At 40.3% G+C, this 22,188-nt stretch overlaps 1 protein-coding gene across 6 annotated transcripts in view; it reads right to left on the reverse strand.

The window, feature by feature from the left end:
• PTGER3 (prostaglandin E receptor 3) overlaps nt 1-8,674 on the reverse strand; it is a 172,795-nt gene extending 164,121 nt beyond the window's left edge. For 2 of the 6 annotated variants that reach the window (XR_006886011.1, XM_046645399.1), the window contains exon 1: nt 7,202-8,652. Coding sequence is in view for 5 of the 6 variants with exons in the window: in XM_046645399.1 (XP_046501355.1) it covers nt 7,202-8,095 (894 nt within the window). In the remaining variant the exon portion in view is untranslated. Of the gene's footprint in view, nt 1-7,201 lie in introns of all 6 variants that reach the window. The other 4 variants (XM_046645396.1, XM_046645397.1, XM_046645394.1 and 1 more) reach the window with 4 other exon arrangements.
• Between the last annotated feature and the right edge of the window lie 13,514 nt (nt 8,675-22,188).

Raw genomic sequence — 22,188 nt, forward strand, 5'->3', positions numbered from 1 at the left:
CGAGGGATGAAAAGATCAATTCTATTTTTAGGAAATATCAAAGGATTAGTGAAGAGTGTATTTTTAAAATTACACTTGATTTTTTTAAAAATCAATAATTGCTTAAAATAAATAGGCTTCCAGCTCGATCTTGACCTTTCATTTTGTATCACCAAGACTTTTTTTATATAGTAGTGCTATTTGGTATAGGATTTATCTTATACCTACATTACACGACTCTTACCTAAATTAGTAGCTACTTTCTTTCTTTCTTTGTAACAGAATTAAGGTGTGAAAAATCAAGCCTCCTCTCCAATCTCTGCCACTGTCTTTCACTTTTAGATTAATGGTCCTTCAAATGCCTAATGTAAACAATAGTACTGGTAAAATAATATAGAGACTTTGAGTTAGAGCCAAGATCAGCCACTGAAATGTCCTCCTTCTGAATGTTGCCCAACAGAACGTCCAGGAGGGCCACTGGACGGGACAATTACACTTTGTGCTATTTGTAGACTGCAAATAATATTAATGCCTTGTCAGGACCTGGTCAAACTGGCAGGCAGTTTACAACTCTGTGATTCTCATGCTGTGGTCTGATCTAAGGCTCATGTAAACCCAGTTCTGGGCTGTGAGTCAGTGGTGGAGTTTCTTGCTGATCGCCCATGGAGAGATGAGGACAACTGAGGCACGGGTCTACCCTTAAGAAGTCTGTGGAATGACCTGAGCCAGGACAACAACAAGATGCACAATTAGCTTGACTTAAACATTCACGCGAGGACAGGGCAGAGCACACCAAGCACGGCAGGAAGAAGTCCCTGACTGGAAAGACAGGGACACAGTCTGGACTTGTGGCAGAGGTCTTCAGAACACGAGGTCATGGTTACCCCTCCAGGTTTAAGGGAAAGGAGAGACAGGATCCAGCATGTTTTTGATTTAGAGAGTTAACTAGCAGCTGTGAGGGGGGAAAGATGTCAGAGCCTAGAGAACGCAGAAGAGACATGGTGGCAGGGGGAGGGGAGGAGGGGTGAATTACACCACCTTGTAAAAATTTATGCACACGTGGTTTACCATTATTTTATGTTTTTCTGAAAAGTTACATTCTCCACCACATTTTTTTAACAGTGAACTATAACTATTCAAGCTGTGAAACATCACTTGTCTCTTTGTTCTAGTTCCCTGGGGGGAAAGGTCTATCTGAACCCAAGAAGTCAACGTTATTATCTAGTAAACTTCAATATTAGTAAACTTGTAAACTTCATTATTAAACTTCATCATTAGTAAACTTCAAGATTAGTATTCCTAACATTGAAAGAATATTCTGAACTATTCTCACATACGCTTATCTTTGTTTTCACTAAAATCCTGAGAAATGGGCTGGGTAGGTGCTTTTATTCCTATTTGATAGAAGAAAAGAAAATAATTCATAAAGATATCAGGTGGATCATCTAAGGTTACACAGTTAATTGCTCTGTAACTGGGACCAGCCACTGTCGTTTGATTTGGGTGCTCAGATATTCAATCAATAAGCATGTATTGGGTGTACCTTGTACAGCAGGCAATTATGATGGTTCCTAGGGAACAAAACAATGCACAAGACAGATACTGTACCTGCCTTCAGGAGGTCAATTAGCCAATGGGTCCAACGAAGTGTGACTCAGACTACGACAGGGAAATACAAGGTAGGTGCTGTGGGACCAAAGGGCGGGAGCACCCATCAAGCCTTGAGAGGAGCAAGGAAGGCTTCTCTGACAAAGTGACTTCTAACTTGAGACCTGGGCCAATCCAAGAAGGGTGACTGCTCAGCAGCCATTGTTGAACGACTGAGGGCTGGAGTGACAAGAGGGAAAATGGAGAGAGAAGTGTTCTGAGCAAAGAGAGCAGAGTGACAGAGAATTTCCTCTCCCTAGTGTTACTTCTGTGTGTGTGTGTGTGTGTGTACATGTGTGTGTCCCTCTCATTAAAGACCTCACACGCTGTCCAATTGTCCTTTCTGGATAAGAATGAATTACTATATCTATTGTAAAATGTTGACATTCACTTAGGGGACAAGATGTAAGCGGAACCCCACGAAATATTAGGCTCCTTCTTTGGTACCCTCTTTAATCTATGAAGGTTGGAATTTTCTAGAGAAAAGGGGAACATGAGAGGTCATTTAATAATCCTCGAGGAGCACGGCATGAGTTGAAATTCAAACTTCCTACTTACCTCTATGATAAGGAATTGGGGGAGTCGGAATTTGCCGTGCTATGTTTGTAGATCTTAGAGTTTCGAGGCGTGAAGAAGATCAATGTGGAGTGCTGGTGGATTATAAAAATGCTACGCAAAGGGGAAGAGTTTTAGGGAGGACTCCCCTCCTGCTTCTCTGTAATGCAAGGCCAGAACTGAAAACTGAAGCACAGCACCCAGGACCCCTCACTGCCATCTGCAGCACCCCGGACTAACCACTGTCAATTACATATACGTGTGGCACTTATTCCTGAGGGTTATTCCCAGAAAACTGAATCCGTGGAAACTTTCATAATCGAGTTATTGACCTTTACAGCTTTTTCAAAAGAGAAAGGCCACTGAGTCACAATTATGCTACAACTCTAGACCGTCTGATTTCCTTCAAATATGATGGCTTAAGAACTGTTTAACTCTTGGCTCTTTCTGATAAACTCAAAATTTAAAAACCTGCAAACTTTTTTAGCCCTGATCCATCTCATTAATCTTCAAGTTATACCGGTTTCTGGATATATCATTTAGATAATCCGCCATCACCATATGTGCTGTGTCTAAAAGCCCCAGTCACTCGGGGGCCACCATTGTCACAAAGAAACAATTGACAGTCTCCTTTCCAAATTTCCCTTGCAAGTTCATTGAACCATAATTCTCCCAAATAAGAGAAGCTGAGAATAACATAAATGGAAAAAGACCTTAGGTATCTACTGGTCCTACCTCTGCACTTTACAGAAGAGAGGATATACAACTTGCCCAGGGCCACCGTTGGGACCAGAATTCCTGGCCTCTATTTACACTAAACAAACAAACTGAAAATAAACTCAGAGTCAGAGTTCCTGAATTAGAAATCTGGTTCTAGTATTCTTTGTACTCGAATTCTTCACCTGAATGATGTAGAAAATAGTGGCAATCTTACAGGGTGCAGTTAAATGAGGTAAGGTATGTGAAAATATTCACTACAGTCAATTGAACACAGTAGATGTATAAGAAATGTTTGCTGAATCAATCACTCCTTAAATCGACCATTTCTCATAGCGTTTCTCTTACCTTTCTTTCTCTGACTCACCTCTTCCTACTGTTTCCACCCTAAGGCTCTAACTGACCTACAAAAGCAAGTTATAACCGATCTTACTTTCCCATTTTCTGGCCCAAATTTATCCACACACTACAGCCCTGACAATCTTTTTAAAACTCTCTTCCTCTATTCAAAAACCTGAAATAGAGGTTCTACTCCTACTGGCAAAAGAACGCACACCTCGTCCTGCCTCCATCCTAACCATCTCAGTCTGGCCCACTGAGCCTTTTCCAAACAGTCTCCCCACGGTCCCAGTGTGCACATTCTCTTCTCATCGGTCTGGGATCCCGGGCACACTGCACCTCAGCTGTGAGGTCAAGTGCACCATCCCACCTCCTCCCAGAAGCCTACTCTGGCAAATCCCGATGAACTTTTTTCTGAGAGCCAAAGGCATTAATTATGCATCCTATCTCGTATTGTTCTCTCATTGTTTCACTCACAAATATGGAAATTCTGCTTCTCTGAACAGATTATAACTCTTTAGCCAGTTTTTAATGTCTACTTAATATCCCTTCCACAGTGCCTAAAATATATTACAGTAAACTGAAAAGAAAGTAAAAATTCTGAATAATTTCAATTCTTATGAAAACAAATTGCAGAAGATTTTTCCTATAATGCTAATTCACATGTTTAAACATTTTCATAGGGCAGAAATTCATAGGCAGAGAAGATTAGCAATTGAATAATACTTTTTTATACTGTAAAAAAGCATAAAAAAGCATTACTTCTGTAAAATAATCTATCATATGTAGTATATTTAAGGCAAATTTCATTTGTCAAAATACATCAGTGATTCCTTAAATTAAAAAAAAAAATCACATCCACATTGTGAAATATCTTCTTGAACTGAAGCATCTCTGTTTGCATTTGTGGATATTGAGCAGGGACTTTGCTGATTCAAGACTAAAGGCAAAAGTTTCTAAGGTTGCTTTTATCCCATTCCAATGTTGTAGATGAGAAACTTTTCCTCATCCCTGACTTTTCACTTGTTGACACTCAGCGTTACAGTTACTACTTTCAAGGTGGCCACAGAGTTAGCCATATTCTACCTGTTTGGGGAGCACCAGGTTTACGAAAGTACAAAACACACTCATGGCTTCCTCGGCACAACACCCTAAGGTTACTCCTGCTTCTGGAAACTTGGCTATCATGTCAAATAGCTGGACTATTTGGTGAATGTAGTTCATAAAAAATAAAATAAAAATAATAAAAGTCCAACAGATTGCACTGCTGAGTCAGCTGGCTGATTCCAAGAGAATTTGATGCCTCATGCAAACAGTGAATAAGAATTGTAGTTCATCTCGCAAAGTGACCTCATTTCCCTGTGTTCTCACTTAACTTCACATCTTGTATTTTATTTTGTAGAGTTTCTGGGGAAAATGAAAAGTAAAAATAGCTTGTGTTCGCACCACAGACAGACCTCGATGTCAGTGTTCACATAGTGGGAACTTGTAACAATGTACTTTTTCTTACTACCGTGTCGCATCTCTAGGTTTTCCAGCGGTAACAACTGGATATTATTATAGTCATGACAGTCTTCCAAGACAAGAGATACTCCAGGTAATTAGATCAGATTAGTATCCTATGCCCAACTCAAGCAAAGCTACCAGGGAATCTACATTTTACCCATAGTTAGAAAAAGAGTAGAAAAAACACTCTCTCACGTGAACATTAATACACCGAAAACTCTATTAACTAAATTCTAGTGTTTTCATTCTTACAATTCCCTAACCTATTAAGAAAGCAGATTTGCCAATTTCTTTCCTTTGAAATATTGCCAACTTTGTCCTGCAGATCATTCTGAAGATATTTGGAGATTTCATCTCGGTGCACAAAACAGAAGGTGGAAGCACTTTCTTTACTTTAAAAAGTACCATGGAAACCATGAATTTCTCCTCTGATATATGATCACACGTTGAATTTATTTTATTTAATGTTTTTATGAGAACTGAATCAAGAAAGTATCTGATAAAGTGCTGTAAACAAATATTTTTTTAATGCAGCTATTAACTGAAATGAAATAAGACTACTTCCAAATATAGTCTCTCTTAAAAGAGTGAGTTTGGCTATCCCAGGTTACAGTTCAGAATGCATCTAAATTCTTCCTAAGGCCACCATGCTCATGGTACTGGGATCAAAGTTTTGAAATAAAAACAGACTAGATACATTCTCTTCTGCTTTTAAAAAAAAAAGCAACAACTATAAGCCTGGTTAACTGCATGAGTCAGCATTTTATTTATATAGCTTAATTACATTTTTCCTAGGACATAAAGAATGTGATAGAGTAAACTCAGAGACGTGGGACTCACATGACAGTTGTGAAAAATTCAGATATTCTGTTTGCCTTTCAAGTTATGTTAATGATCACACTTTAGTAAAGTGTTCATTATTTAGAACTCTTTTTCCCTTCTGTTCCGCCACCTACACACCCCATTCCTCAGCCACAGAAGTAACAATGTCTAAAATTAGTGCTGGTTTTGATAAGCCACTGTGACGACCTCAGCCTGAGTTCCAGCTCCTGGAACGCAGAACTGTGACCATACCACGACTTGTGGGCAGTTAGGTCCCAACAGAACTCTCCTTGTCACCACAGGTCACTGACTTGGAGCCAAGACTTGCGCTCTAAATATATTACCCCCGTTAAACACAGGTATTCTGGCACATCTGCTTTCCAAAGCAGGGAGGGCCGGAGGGAAAAAGAAACTACAGTTCTATTTTTAAATGCAAGGGATTTAAAACTATAGTTACACAACGTCGACGTCCTTAACACCACTGAACTGTGCACTTAAAAAATGGTTAAATGGTAAATTTTATGTTATGTGTATTTACACAATTTAAAAAGAAAAATCTACTTGGGTGGGTTCTGAAAACTGTGCCCATGGGTTTCAGTTTTTCACAACTGCCTAATAAATTTCCAGGTCCAATATATAGTCTGTTATAACTCTGCCGCAAGGACCAGGTTGCTCTTTCTGCGACATCTCCTAATAGGCCAGGCTGCTTGGGGCCTAAAGAAGCTTCCATTCATTATGAATTAGTACGCAGCACTTACCCACAGAAATCTCTAGCTAAAAGTAGCACAGAGGAAAACCTCTAAAGTGCGATATAAGAGCCGGCGTTAGACAAGGAGCAAGTGGAAACGTCACTTGCTCCCCCGCTGCGCGCCCTGTGAGGAGCTGGGAAAAACAGAAACCTGTAACTCCTATTCCAGCATTGGCCTTGCCCCAGCCCCGCGCGGTTCCCACAAAGGCCAGCAAAGGCTGGCCTGAGGGTGTTAGCAGGCCCGGGGGCCCACTGACTGACTGTCATTCAAGCGCTTCCTTGCGGTGGTACAGCACCGTTCTAAAGGGCTGAGGCTGGCTGAGCCGCCAGATCGTCTTCACTCTCCCGCCTCCAGTCCAGAGCGAGCCTGCAAGAAACGTTCGCGCGGGCTGCGCTGGGGGAGCGCGCAGGGGCTCCGAAGCCGCAAGAGGGCTGTGCGTGTCTGCGGTCGCTCGCAGGCAGAGTACTCCTGCAGACTGCAAATCGCTTCGACGTGCTAGAGTATTTGAAATAAGGAGAAAGCCCACAGCACCAGGCTACAGTTGTCGTCGCCCTTCTGTTTCCAGTGCACCTAGGAGAAACCCCTCTCTCTGCACAAGCACTGAGATGATGCCTGGGAATCCTCTTACTCTCCAGTTAGACTGTGAGCCACCCAGTGGTCTCCACGCGCGCATAACCAGAGCCTAATACGATGCCTGGCACTTGGAAGGCGCTTCAGCGAGCGAAGAGCTCAACTCTGAAGCCGCAACCAAGATACCGTGGGCAGAGAGGCCTCCTCAATGCTCTGTGGTTGCAAACGTACTCCTGCAGGTGCTGCTCCCTGGAGAAGTCTCCGTCGCCCGCCAGCGCGCACGCCCGCCCCCACCTCCCAACCCTGGAACTACCTACCAGCAGTGGCGACCAGCAGACAGACAGCACGCACATGATCCCCATGAGCTGGATGGCCGTCTCGGTCGTGATCCGGCCCCACTGGGCGCTGGATTGCGACGCCGTGGCCTTGGCTCTGCAGCGGGACACCAGGGCCTTAATGGTGGCCAGGTTGCAGGCGAAGGTGACCGCCAGCGCCGAAAGCCCCAGGAAGGCAAAGGTGGAGGCAAAGAAAAGGTTGCCCCAGTTGTGTGGATAACTAGTCCCGTTGCCCCCGCCCCCAGTGCTAATGAAGCACCACGTCCCGGGCCACTGGACGGTGTACTGACCCACGCCCAGCACTGGCAGCAGGGCGAAGGCGAGCACGGCCAGCCACACGCCGAGCAGCACGGCGCGGGTGGCGCGCGTCTTCATGTGGCTCGCGTACCAGTGAGGCGCCCGGATGGCCAGCGCCCGCTCGACGGCCATGGCGCTGGCGATGAAGAGCGAGGAGAGCCCAAAGACAGTCATGGTCAGCCCGAAGAAGGTGCACAGCCTCCCCGACGGGTCGAGGTGCTCCCAGCGCTGCTGGGACAGGTACACGACGATGACCACTGGGCTGGTGAGCAGCTGCCCGACCAGGTCGGTGAGCGCGAGCCAGCCGATGCACAGCAGGAAGGACTTTTTGCGCTTGCTCTCCCGGCGCCGGTAGCTCCGCGACACGAGCAGCATGGCCAGTGCGTTGCCCACGAAGCCGGTGATCATCATGGTGATGGGGAAGACGACGGACACGGAGCTGCAATCCTCTCCGGGCCCCGGGGGGCGCGTGAGGTTGTCCTGCGCCTCGGCGGAGCCCTCGGGCGCCCACATGCCCGGGTAGGAGTGGTTGAGATGGGTGCAGAAAGGGGCGCTCCCGTGGCCCCGGGTCTCCTTCATGTTGGCTTCCAGGTGAGGAGGGGACGGCGCCCGGGGAGCAGCAGCGGGAGCTGGCAGACGGGGCGCGGGCGGCGGCGCAGGTCGGTGGCGACCCGGGCTGGGGCTGCGGCTGGGGCTGGGCTGCCCTCCATGGTGCGGGGCGCAGCCGCCGCCTCGCTTCGCGGCGGCCCTGGGCTCTCGGGCCTCGCCGGCAGCCGCGCCGTCGGCTCTGGGAAGCCTCTAGCTCCGAGCGCGCCGAGGTGCCGGGCCCCTCTATAAGGCCGAGGGGCGGGGCGCCCGTGGGTGTGGGCATCGGCGCCGTGGGAGGAGGATGGAGAAGCTGCTGAGCGCCTCTCTTGGCCGCTGTGTGACTGCTGTCCTGGCTTCCTGAGCTGGGAACCCCCCGCCCCCCTCGAATGCCGCAGCTCCAGGCCAGACTCGATGCCCGGCCAGGCCGCCCTGCCCGGCTCCGCGCATTCTCCTGTTCCCTGACAGAGGAGGGTCGTGGGCGGGAGAAAATGTCCCTCACTGGACTTCTCGACCTCAGGCAAGTTGCTAAGGCCGACCTGGGCACCCGCCCGCCCTCCTTCTCGATCTACAGATGCTCATACAGGGACCAGATCCTCCTCCTGAAGCTACTTGGTAACCCTGGCAAGTCTAACTCACCTGCCCCTGGGCAATCTAGGCAAACCACACTCCTTTGCAAAGCTAAGCGTGACCTTTTTTCCCTTTTTACTTCAGGGCTCTGGAATGGTCATGAGCAGCCAAGTTGCTCTGTCCCCAGGGGCGCCCTGAAACTGTAAAAGTAATAGTGCCCAGAGACTCAAGGGAACAGGTACAGGGAAGCAAAATAAAATCAGATGATCAAATTCAAAGGTGAAGAGATCTCAACTACCACCCCCACCCCCTAAATTCTTCCTCCTCCTTAAAAAAAAAAAAAAAAAATGTCAGCCAGGGCAAAAGTGTCTGGAGGCAGGTGGCAGTCACTTGTACGTCTGAGACAGTGACAGATGCTGTGGCCAGCCTAGAGAGCTGGAGAGAGAGGGGCGGCACCCTCGCCGGTTCTCATGAGATTAGGACTAGAAACTGCATTTAGATGTTACCAAGGCCTTCACATTTAGTGAAAATGGGCATAATTGCCTAGTAACATCTTTTATTAAGCCAACATTTTGTGTTTTCACAAGCATTTTCCTATTTTTTCAGAGACCCTCCAAGGTCGTGTTGCTATTATTATTCCTCCCCTCTTATGATGAGGTAGCTGAGGCTCCATGAAGTTAAAGGATGTGCCCAAGGTCTCCGCAATTCTCCAGCCTCTGTCTTATTTGAAGCACAGTGTTCCTTATACGGGTACCATAGCCACTCTCAGCAGGTGAAAACAAACGGTAAGACCAGCTGTTCCCAAATCTGGGGAGGGCCTGGTTCTTCTGCTTCTTCACATTGTCCAGGAAATGAAAAGATTTAAAAAGTTATTTACAAATTTCATTTTTCCTCATATGTAAGAAATCAGACCTAATCATATTGCGCTATGAAGACCGTTACTCAGGCTATGGATTGACTTTCAGAGCAAGCCCCATCAGGTTCTGTGCCTGTCCTGGCTTAGCCAATATCCTTTTGGGTGTAAATAAATGAGTGGTAGGAGATGAGACTGGAATAGTTCCCCTGCATTCTTTCCTTGCCTGCTGTTGTTTTCACTCTGTATGAGTTTGAAAAAATATCATTATAAGGGTATATAGTTTTTAAAGGAGAAAAAGCAAAAGCGTAATTTAAACTCATTTTAACAACATACATTGGTCATATCACTAATTTCAATTTGTGTTTTGCTGTCATTTAAAAATGTTTTGCACTTTTGAGTTTTATTTCTCTTTTAAAATACCACGTTTCTAATGAGAACAATAGCTGGGAAGGAACTGAAAAGTGGTTTACTTTTTAAATCTCCCTCCCCCCCCCAATTTTGTCTTATTAGTTTTAATTAACCTCAAGTCCATAATCAGGAAAGGATTTTTTTTAAATGTCATTTGAAAAGTAAAATAATGTGAGATAGAAGCTTTATCCAGAGCTTTTGGATGAACATATATATCAAATTTAGTTTTTAAGCAATAAAATTCTAGTGTAATTATATATTTTATTTAAAAATTTAAGACCTTTTCATGATTCATACATCAAAGAAAGCAAAGCTGATCTCTCTCCAGTTACATCAAAAATTATTCTTCTGGGGCTGGCCCTGTGGCCGAGTGGTTAAGTTCACACACTCCGCTGCAGCGGCCCATGGTTTCGCTGGTTCAGATCCTGAGCAGGGACATGGCACCACTCGTCAGGCCACGTTGAGATGGCGTCCCACATGCCACAACTAGAAGGACCTGCAACTAAGATATACAACTATGTATGGGGGGATTTGGGGAGATAGAGCAGAAAAAATAAAGAGAGAAGATTGGCAACAGTTGTTAGCTCAGGTGCCAATCTTTAAAAAAAATAATAATTTTTCTTTTTATTTACGAATATTTGACCTCTTTGACATTTTTACCTCCCCCATTGCAGCACACGCTGTAGCCAATTGGATTTTACAGGAGTAACAAACATCAGGACACGTACAGAAGTATCAAAGAATTAATGTTAGCCTCTTTACTCACCTCTACACCAAGGCACTAAATGTGTTGCATTTCAGATCTTTCATGTAACACTTTCCTCCTTTCAGCGTTTTGCTTTGTCCTATTCTAAGTTGTCTGTTTTGTAGCTGTTCACCTTGTAAACAAGTGATTTGGGGGGTTTGAGGAGTCACACAACAGGATGCTAGCAGCTGGATTCCGGTTGGCACTTTTGGGTGTTAGAACAGAAATAGTCTAAATTGTGCTGGTCTGAAACACCACCACCCTCTAGTGACCAAAAGGCTAATAACATGCTGTACACCATATTAAAGAGAATTTCTAAATGACAAATAGACGCTTTGCTTAGGGAACCTCATTTATGTTTCCTAGGGATCTGCTCATTAATACATAACTATGGTCACTTTGTTTCCTTTTGAGTACACAAACTGGCATGTCTGCTTGATCAATAGACCAGTGAAGGGTTAAAGCTATAGAGTCAGATAATTGAAAGGTTACATATTCAAATGCTTTTTAAAATTTTAAAGTATACATCCGCTCATTACATATTTTTAACAGAAACTCTGCCCTAGAAATTATTTTAACCCATAAATTGTACCCCTCCGGTATCTTAAATTTTTAAATTGACAACATATATCAAAATTTAGCTAGTATTGATCAATTTTTATTCTATTTACTTCTACTGAACTTCTATTAAGAAATCTTAAAATAGACACAGATACAAAAACAAGATTAATAACGAGTGTGATATAATCAGGACCTTGTTTACCTCAAAATATTGGCAATTCTTACGCCATGGAGCCAAATGCTAATTTTAGCATATATTTTAGTCATTCCTTCACTCCATAAATATTTATTGAGCACTTGGTCTATGTCAGACGCTGTACTAGTTGTTAGGGAGACAAAAGAAACACACAAAAGTCTCTACATTTATGGAGTTTATATTTTAGTGCAAAACTTTTTGTTTTAATCTGAAATAACAGAAGAAAGAATGCTAATCTCAGTGGCTTTTGTAATGTGCCATGGAGGTATGATCTTATATGAAAACTGCTTGTAAAAACTACGTACAGTTTTCATGGAAAACTGGAAAAAATATGTACAGTTTTCATGATCAAATGAGATTTATCTCTGGAACCCAAGGTAGATTTAACACTCCACGTCAGTCAATATAATTACCATTTCAACAAAATAAGGGAGATGCTTTGAAGTCTTTGCTAAATCAAGCATCTGGGTACACTAGTTCCTTTCTATTGACTGCCTTTTATCCAAACTTTCCTTCCTATGTCTTTACATGCCTAGTAATTTTTAATTGAAAACTGGATAGTCAATATACTGTAGTGACTGTGGATTCCATTGTTTTCTTCTAGGGATTACTGATTTGGGGGTTCTGTTTGGCAGTTAATTTGCCTGGATTCAAACTGCCCACATTTCCTTGCCCGTGGCACGCAGCTGCTGCTCTCTCTGCTCTGTTCTCCTGTTTTCTCGTGGCTGTTTTAGCTTGGTTCCCTGTAGACTGATCTGCCCTACACCTATGAAGTTTGCTGATCCGCCAGTGATGGGGATCATCCTTTTTCTGGTTTCCTCAATTATAGGGACTCTTTTCTAATTGCCAGTGGCTCTACCAATTTTGGGTTGTGACCTGATATTTCAACCTTGTTAGGCCTCAGCTTTCTGCCACTGGAGATTTACAGTGAGGAATGCACTCATTTAAGAAAAGCCTTAAACTCATAGAGATAGCCTTGAATAGGTCTACCTTTTAAGACTAGATTCTTCACTAGTCTCTTTCTGTGTTTTCACCAGTCTCCAGGGGTATTCTCTCACTAATGCGTAGTTTAGCTGTCAAACACAGATTTGGGCAGAAGTTCTACCACATATTTCTGTGGTTTTCATTGCCTGGATTTCCTATTTAAATTTGCAGTGTCTTTTCCAGCCTTGAACTCTAATCCCTGGCATTTTTTGCCAATAAGGCTGAGATGTTTTCACCACTATTTCCCACGAACATAGTCATGAGGGTTGAGCATCACCTTAGTCCAAAAAGGTCAGTAAATCTTCTTACCTCCCTCTTTTAGTTGCAGTTTTTTTTAAGATTAATCTCTTTTCTGATTACTGTATGTTTTTGAATGCTTTCTGTGAATTTAAATAGCTGTTTTTAAAAAATTTTCAACTAGATTTTATAATTGTTATCTGCAGGGCAGTGTGATATTGGCATAAAGATAGACATACAGTTTAACGCAACAGTATGCTATATTTACCTACCTATCGATATCTATCTACAGATATATATGTAGGTAGACAAAGAGATATATAGATACAAAGATATGTATACATACACATCCATCCATACATACAAATTCAATTAATTTTTGGCAAGGATATTAAGGTAATTTAATAGAGAAAAGGCTTTTCAACAAATGGCTAGAAAAACTGGATACCTGTATGCGAATAAAAATGGACACAAACCTTATCTCACACCACACACAAAATGGATCATAGATTAAATGTAATTACATTCAACTTAAAACTATAAATCTTCTAGATTACAGTAGGAGAAAAATCCTCGTGGCTTCTCCACCCTCCCATCACTACCGGAACTACTCGTGCAACTTGTTTTTTGTCTTTTATTTTTAACATTTAACATGTCATTATCTCTTTTCATCAGTATGCATAGAAATTCTTCATTCTTCTTAAATACCAAGAATAATCCAACAAATTCTTTCTGAATGTTCAGATTATTCATAATTTTTGCTATAGGAAGCAATGGTGCAACGACATTCTTGTATACACTGGTGGGTATATTTGTGGGACTAAATTTCACATGGTAAATCCTTAACAGTGGACTGCTATACACTGATGACTCCCACCTTTATATCTGAAGACTAGACTTTTCCTTGACTCCAATCTCATATATCCAATTGACTATTTGTCAGACATGGTGTGATAAGGGCACTTCACTCTTGTAGTTATCTTTCCAAAGCCGATAACCCCTGTCTAATCACACACACACAAAAAAATAGATAAACCCAAAGTGAGGATCATTCTACAGGATACCTGGCCAGTACTCCTCAAGACTGTCAAGGTCGTGAAAAACAAGGATGAGAAATTGTCATAAACCAGAAACGAATGGGGAGACATAACTATATGCAATGGGGTACCCTGTATTGGATCCTGGAATGGAGAGGACATTAGTGGAAAAACTGGTGAAATTCTGATAAAATCTGGAGTTCAGTTAATAGTTAATAGTAACATGCAAATATTAGTTTCTTGGTTTTTACAAATGTATTATGATAATGTAAGATATTAACAATGTGAACAACTGGGGGGGGGGGGGGGTGGGGGGAAAACTTATTTACCTTTCAAACTTTTTTTCTGTATATCTAAAACTATTCCCAAAGTAAAGTTCTTTAAAATTCTTATATCGGTGTGTATTCGTTCCTATATTTTCTTATTCTATTTCATTAAATTATTTGTATTTCTAGGTAGGTATTGTTTTGAGGTAACATTCAGGGAATGCAAAAATCTTAATTGTGTATACAGATCAGTGAGTTTTCTAAACATATATACACACATAATTGTAACCACCATCCAGATTGCTACATAGAGTATTAGCAACCTACGTTTCTTGTGCCCCAACCCATTAATAACCAACTCCATGTCCCAAGAGGTAATCACTATTTTGACTTCTATCACAATAGCTAAATGTCTGTTCTTGAACGTCATAGAAATGCAATCACATAGCATATACTTGTTGTGCCCTGGATAGTCTATCTCCATAAATGTTCCGTGTGTCCTTGAAAAGAATGTGTATTTTTTTAGGTAGAGTGTTCTACAAATGTCAAATAGGTCAAGTTGGTTGATAGTGTTTTTCAAGTCTTCCATATCCTTAGTTTTCTAACTGTTGTATTGATTATTGAGAGCTGTGGAAATCTCTGTGGATTTCCCTACTTTTGCCATGCATTTCTATCAATTTTTGCTTCATATATTTTGAAGCCTAATACATGCATAAACGTTTAATATTGTTATGCTTTTGTGAGCAATTGATCCTTTATCATTATGCAATAACCTTCTTTATCCCTAGTAGTCTTTGCTCTCAAATCTACTCTTCTGAAACTAATATAACCAGTCCAATGTTCTTTTGATTAGCATCATCAGTGTCTTTTCCTATCCTTTCACTTTTAACCTATCTGTATCTTTATGTTTATAGTGGGTTTCTTCTAAGAGCATATAGATCTTGCTTCATTTATCCAATGTGACAATCATTGCTTTATAGCTGGGGGCATTCGATCATTTACACTTAATGTGATCATGAATATGGTTGGGTTTAAACTGACAACCCTATTTTTCTTTTTGTCCCATTTGCTGTTTCCTTTCTCTGCTTTCTTTTGGATTGAGTATGATTCTAACTTTTTCCTTATTTATAAGCTTATTATGGTTATATATAACCTTTGCTTATATTTGGTTGCTTTGGGGTTTATAGTATCTCTCAAATTATCAGACTACCTTCAAGATACGTGCACTTTGTGTATGACTACGTTAGAATAGTACACTTCCCTTTCTCCCCTCTTGACCTGTGTTATTGTTGCTGTGTATTTTACTTGTATATATAAGTCTCTCAATATATTTGCTTTAAACAGTCAATTACCTTTGAGAGAGCTAAATAGTAAGAAAAAAACTATTTTATATTTACCCACATAGCATTTTTTGTGCTATCATTTTATGTAGACCCAGATTTCCATCTGGTATCTGTTTTCTTCTGCCAAAAGAACATTCTTTAATATTCTTTGTATTAGAGCTCTGTTGGTGAATTCTTTCAGCTTTTGAGTAGCTCAAAAACTTTGTGTCTCATTTATATTCTTTACTTTTTAAAATATTTTGTGAGGAAGATTATCCCTGAGCTAACACCGGGGCTGATCTTCCTCTATTTTTTTTTTGAATGTGGGATGCTACCACAGCATGGCTTGATGAGTGGTGGGTAGGTCTACACCCAGGATCTGAACCTGTGCACCTGAGGCTGCTGAAACAGAGCACACGAACTTAACCTACCACTGTGCCACCAGGTGGCCCCTCATCTATATTCTCCAAAGATGATGGATATAGAATTCTATATAGAAAGATTCCATATAGAATATAGAATACTAGGTTGATAGTGTCTTTCAGTAGACACATCACTTGACAGGGATGTTCTGAGAAATGTGGTGTGAGGCAATTTTGTCATTGTTTGAACATCATAGGGTGTACCTACACAAACCTAAATGGTATAGCCTACTACACACCTAGGCTATATGCTACTAATACTAATGCTACTTACAGGGCTGTCATCCACGCGGCCCATGGTTGACTGGAACGTCATTATACAGCACATGACTGTACTTTTAAAGATATTCCAGCTTCTTCTGGTTTGCATTGCTTCTGACAGTGTCGGCCATCATTCTTACCACTGTTCTGTATGAATGTCATTTTCTCCACTTTTTTTCCCTCTTGATCACAGACTTAAACAATTTGATTATGAATAGTTTTACTGTAACTTTCTTCATTTTCTATGCTTGGGGGTTCTTAAGAGCTTCTTGCATTTGTGGTGGTTTCGTTAAACTCATCTGAAGACTTGTAGGACATACTAGGGATCTTCAGATGTATGCACCTCTCCTCTGGTACTGTCCACATGAACCTTAGAAGCCTTGTCCCTTCCATCTTGACTCAGGGAGATTGCAAGTTTCCACCCAGGCGATTCCCTGAGATGTGTCTTACAAACTCTCAAGGGAGTAAGTTGGCAGCATTCAATAGCGTTCGGTGTTTCCCTGTTCTCCGGCCTTATGTCCAAATGTACTGAAAAACGCTGTTTAATATGTCTAGTTTGTTGCAGGTGGAAAGGTAAATCTTGGCCTGAAGCAGAAGTTCTCCACTCTTATTTTTAGTATTCCTCACTTTCTACTTTGATCTATTTCCTATATTCTTGAAATGGAAACTTAGATAATTGGCTAAACTTTATTTCTAATACAACTTCAAAGTTACACATTTCCTTCTAAGCACTGCTTTAGCTGACCACAACACTACTGATAATTGTATTTTCATTATCATTTACTCAGAATTTTTAAAATTTTGTCATTTCTTCTCTGACCCACATTTAATGCCAAATTTTTACTTTCTAGTTTTGATTCCTAGTTTAATTCCACTTTGGTCAGAATTGATTTTCTGTGATAGAAATCTTTTGCGAATTGTATATGTCAACAGTTTGTGTGTGAATGGTGCACATGCAGTTGGCTGCAGAGTTTTGTAATTATCAATTAGGTCAAAATGGTTGTGGTGTTCACATATTCTATATGTTTTTTTTCTGAGAAAGGTACATGATTTCTAACTATGTGGATCTACTTGTCCTTTCTGTTCCATCTACATTTTTAAGTTATTGAGTATACACAAGTTTATGATTATTACCGTACTGTTAAATTGACCCCTTTATCATTATGAACCGTTCCTCTTTCTCTTTAAATACTTACTGGCTTAGTTGTGCTTTATATTAATATTGCCACATTACATATTGGTTAATATTGCATAGTAACTTTTTCCACCTTATTTTCAACCTATGGTCTTATTCTGAAAGTATAGCTTATAAACATACAATGAGGTTTTGTGATTTTTATCTTAATCCATTTTGATAATCTCTAATTTAATTGGTGTGTAATCAGCATTTAATTACTTATATAAAGGCCTGATGTATTTCATGTTTTAAATTTCTCTTTAAGAAAACCTTGTTTGTAATAATCAAATTTTCATTATCCTATTTTTCTCTTCTATTAACTTTCTGCATTTATTCTTCTTTTAGTGGTTATTGTAGAGATTAAATATGCTTCTTTGACTTATTAAAGTCTATCTTAAATTACTTTTACCATTTCTTGAGGTATAGATCTTGTACAATGATTTAAATCACTTACCTCTTTTCTCATGTTACTTTTGTAATTTTACTTCCATGTTTTCAACCCCACAAAACTTCTTTGGTTTTAGTCATATATTTACCCCCAGTTTAGTACTATATTGTTGTGATTAGACAAATGTAACTTTAATCTGCTTAAGCAAGCCTTCTCTCACAAATTTTCTGCTCCCATCAAGTATGCCTTTCTATTCTCCAAGCAGCAGCCAAACTTGTTTACATTAAAACTAACACTACTTCACACCTTTCATTGTTCTCCAGCTGTTCTTAGAACACAACTCAAATTCCTTTCCATGGCCTCCAAGCCTTGCGTGCGTGATAGGGCCTCTGTCTCTACCACTTATCTTAGGCCATTTTCTCATTAAGCCACATACCAGCTTCAGACTCAAGCAACTCGGGCACAGATCTTTCAAGCATTATGGATAATTTTCCTGACTTGTAGGTCTCCTACTCATCATCCTATCTAATGGAGTATACACCCACCCCTACTTTTTATTTCCTTTATAGGAAAAACTTGTAATTATTTTACAAATACTTGCTTCAATGTAAGGTACACTAGAATACCTTGCTATTTCACCATCTAATCATTAACTAGTGCACTGTCTAGCATGCAGTAGACTCAATCAACATTTAACTGAATAAACATAATTCTTTAGTATGTTCTAAATATTGATGCTGCCAAATTACCCTCTAAAAGGTAACTCATTCAATGATGAAAAAAAGATTTTACAACAATGAAGAGAGATTTTGAATCAAAAAGCCCGAGCAAATACAATCAAAATGGCACTGACACAGAATCCAATGATTTGCCTAAAATGAACGTTCAATGTGTTAAACACGTCTCTGTAATTCTTGAAAGACGACTTTTATGTCTGAACTATAATAAATTGACATTTCCTTTTCTTTCTTTCCCACTTTCCAGACATATCATCCTTCAAATGCAGAGGCATCAGAGGTTTGCGACTTTCCAATTGGTTTACCAAGCTCACAGCTCAAACATGTTATATGTCTCATGTCAGTCATCATTTGCTTCAAAATGTAGTTGATCATGGTCAGGTACTTGCTTTAGACCTCGAAAAAGAATGCTTTATGAAAAGCCTTACTTCAACCTCATTTCCATCATCAACTCTGGAAAAATATAAAAACATAACTATTACAGGTGAAATGTCCCAATCTTCGCTCAGCACTTTCCATCCTAGGGTTTTAGTCCTGCAGGTTCTGCAGCACTGGGTACGTAGCCTGAGAAGTATTGTGGTCTTCACTTCTGGTAGAGTATGAACTAACCACTTTTTGACCATTCCTTGTTGGTAATTCTAATGCAGCAGTAACAATGACAATTCTAAGTGTGACAGAGGGCAATACAATCTTGTAATTGCAATCACACCATTATCAAAGGTGCAAATATTTACTAGTCTCTGATTACAGTCACTAATATGACATTAAAATTCTTGAGCTCTAATAGCCAGTTTTCAAATTACAACAGTACAGATGATTTATTTTCTCTGCTCCAAATTTTGATGTCAAGTATTAATCACTGAAAAGGCAACATTTTCAGTTTTGAGGTCAACACCTTGATTAGCGGTAATAACGTCACTAAGGATTAATATAATATGCATGTCCCTCCTAACAGCTGGTGCTATGTACGTAAGTCCAAGTAAACATCCAAATCATTTTTGCCAATAAAATGGACTTCACTGGTGTAGTTACCAAACACTAACATATTCAATGCTATTTTCTTCTATAAACGCTTTTAAGCCTTAGTACAACTATTACTTAATTTGGTTATAACTAGACCAAATATGCATAATATGCCTATTGTTCTAAAGACCTAAGTAAATTTATAAGACAGTATCTTAATATATACTGAGCCATTTTGGACTCTATTATCTGATCCTACAATCAGAATAGTGACGTAAACTATTTTTTAATTCATTACTTATTTTGCACCCTATTGCACTTAGTTCAAGAGTCATACACAATCAAGGAACTCAATTTACCAATTCATAGTGAAATTGCTTCGGTTAATATTGTTGCAGAGGCATGTTATGAATAAATTAAAAGTTGACCAAAAGTCTTACTTTCAGCATAATAACTTTTAGTGCTTCTGTCCCTGGTAATATCAAAAGAATCTAAAGAGATTTCAAAATGTATGCTGGTGAGGCTGACCTATCTCAGTTGTTTGCAATAAGCACAGGTGGGTAAACTTTAAAAAAGAACAGTGAAGACAGTGAACTTTTTATTTTTATATAAAATAACTGTTTATTTACATGCAATTTCTAGAGATTCAATACTACACTGAAGCATAGCTGGGCTGATAACTCCAAACCTCTTTCAGCTCATGGAGAAATGGAATTATTTTAATGGAAAAAAGATGTTCCTTGAGACTCGAGTTTGATAACTGGTTTCCATTCTGTTGTATCTTGAAATATGTAACTTAAGAATAAAAACTCCGCCAGCAACCATAAAATGTTTTCCAGTCAAGAATAAGCATTTATTCTTTTTAGTATTGGGAAAAATACAATGGATCAAAACCTCTTAAAAAACCGAACAGACGTTAACTGACTTCCTTGTCAAACACTGAATGCTTGCTATGACAGAGACTGTTCTATAGGCTAGGAATATTGGGGAAAGACAAGGCCTTTCAAGAAATTCGCCTAATTCCTACAGAAACTCAGAGGAACCAGGGATGGCTGTGGGGCGTGTGCAGGGCATTCTAGGCATAGCAAACTTGTACAACGATGAAAATCTATCACAAGTAGTCCAGCATGGCTCATGTGGCTAGTGTATATAGGCTGTGTGCACAATGCTGGACTTGCGGGGAGGAGGGGAAAGAAAGAAAGAATACTTAATAAAAATCATGACATTTTCATGATATATAAAAGGATTTTAGTTTAATTCTGGAAGCCATGGGAAGGTACTGAAAGGTTTTAAGCAAAGAAATGACATGAAAAGAATTGCTTATTAACAAGACCATTCTCCTATCAGAGTGATGAAAGGATCACTGCTTGCTGAAACAAATTTTTAGCAAATATTATGGAAAAGCTAACTATGGAAAACCTACTATATGCTATACAGGACTTGAGGCCAGATGACCATTTAGGAGACAACTGCAGTATCTTAGTTTATACACTAAAGAAGTGGCAGCAGTAACGGAGCAGTGTGGGTTTGAGGCTTAAGAGAGAGATCAATTCCAGGTAAATCAGATTTGGTTTGGAGTGCGGAGGCAAAAGAAATCTAAGAGGATACCCAAGTTCCCGATAATGTTGTTTATCAATGTGAAATATATTACTGGTTTTGGTGGACAGATAGTTTGAGAATTGAGCTATTGAAACTGACTGACATTTAAAGGGAGATAAATAGCAGGCAGTTAGAGATATGGATCTGGTGCTACAGAAAGAAGTAAGTAGAAAATTAACATTTGATTATTAGTATGTATGAAATAACACCAGCTCGAGGTAAAAATATAGCCAATACTTGCTGTAAACTTATGTGCCAGGCATAAAGAACATCATCCCCAGGGTTGCCATACAGTTACCATGAAGCAAAAACTCCAATCAGGCACTTAGGACTCCAAGGGAAAAAAAATAGCAATCAATTGTCACTGCCAATTCTACCACTGGATCACAGCCATCACAGCAAACTGTACTTCACATCACATTCAGGTTGGAAGTACTCAGCTTTTGTGATGGCCCTACTGATAACAGGATACAGATGTTTCCTTCTGGGGGTAGGTACAAGACTGTTCAGAGTGCAACACTGCAGTCTTAGACTCATTGTTTTCAAGTTGTCCAACGTGGTCCAGTTTAATTCTGACAGCATTATTATGAGGGTTCCTTTTTAAGATTTCCCAGAGTCACAGTATTTTGTGGTCCCCTAAAAATATGATCAAACCTTGAGACTTCGGAAATTAGCTCAGCTTATTTATCTATAAATGTGTCCTGTAAGACTCCTCAAGTCAACTCCTTAAGTTTTGCCTTTTCATTCAGGTAAGACTGATTCTTCCCATTTTAACAGACTTTATTTCTACTATGAAGTATTTTCTAAGAGCACTCTCCTACGAGACTGAGGTTACAGGAAACGGGTTGTCCTACACGTTTAGCTTCAAATTCAGGTCGTTTTTACTTCCTTCAACAGTAATGCTATATAGCCTTACTCATAATCTTCTTAGATATATTTTAATCATTCATTAAAAATATTTGGGAATTTACCTTGTTATTGTAAATATTTTTCTTATGCTACTACCTTTTATTTTGCTAAATACAAACATTTAGGGACCATTACTTAGTACATCTTTTAAAAACTGTGTGTAATCTACAACACTCTCTACCCTTCTGTAAGGACCCATGTGGTTCACTGTGGCTGGAAAAAAAATGGTAATGTGTTTATGGTCACTCTTAGTGACTACAAACTTGGCTCTAACACTACCTGGATTCATCCTTTCTGGTACTATAATGAACTGTCAAGGCTCCTATTTAACATCGAAGCTCCCATCACCACCACCACGGTTCTAGATCCCACTGCCTCATCTACTTGATGATACTTCAACGATTCTTCCCTCCCTCTCTATCGTCTATTTTCTGTTCCATTGGAGAATG

The sequence above is a fragment of the Equus quagga genome, chromosome 18, assembly GCF_021613505.1.
Source record: "Equus quagga isolate Etosha38 chromosome 18, UCLA_HA_Equagga_1.0, whole genome shotgun sequence".
NCBI classification, from domain to species: domain Eukaryota; kingdom Metazoa; phylum Chordata; class Mammalia; order Perissodactyla; family Equidae; genus Equus; species Equus quagga.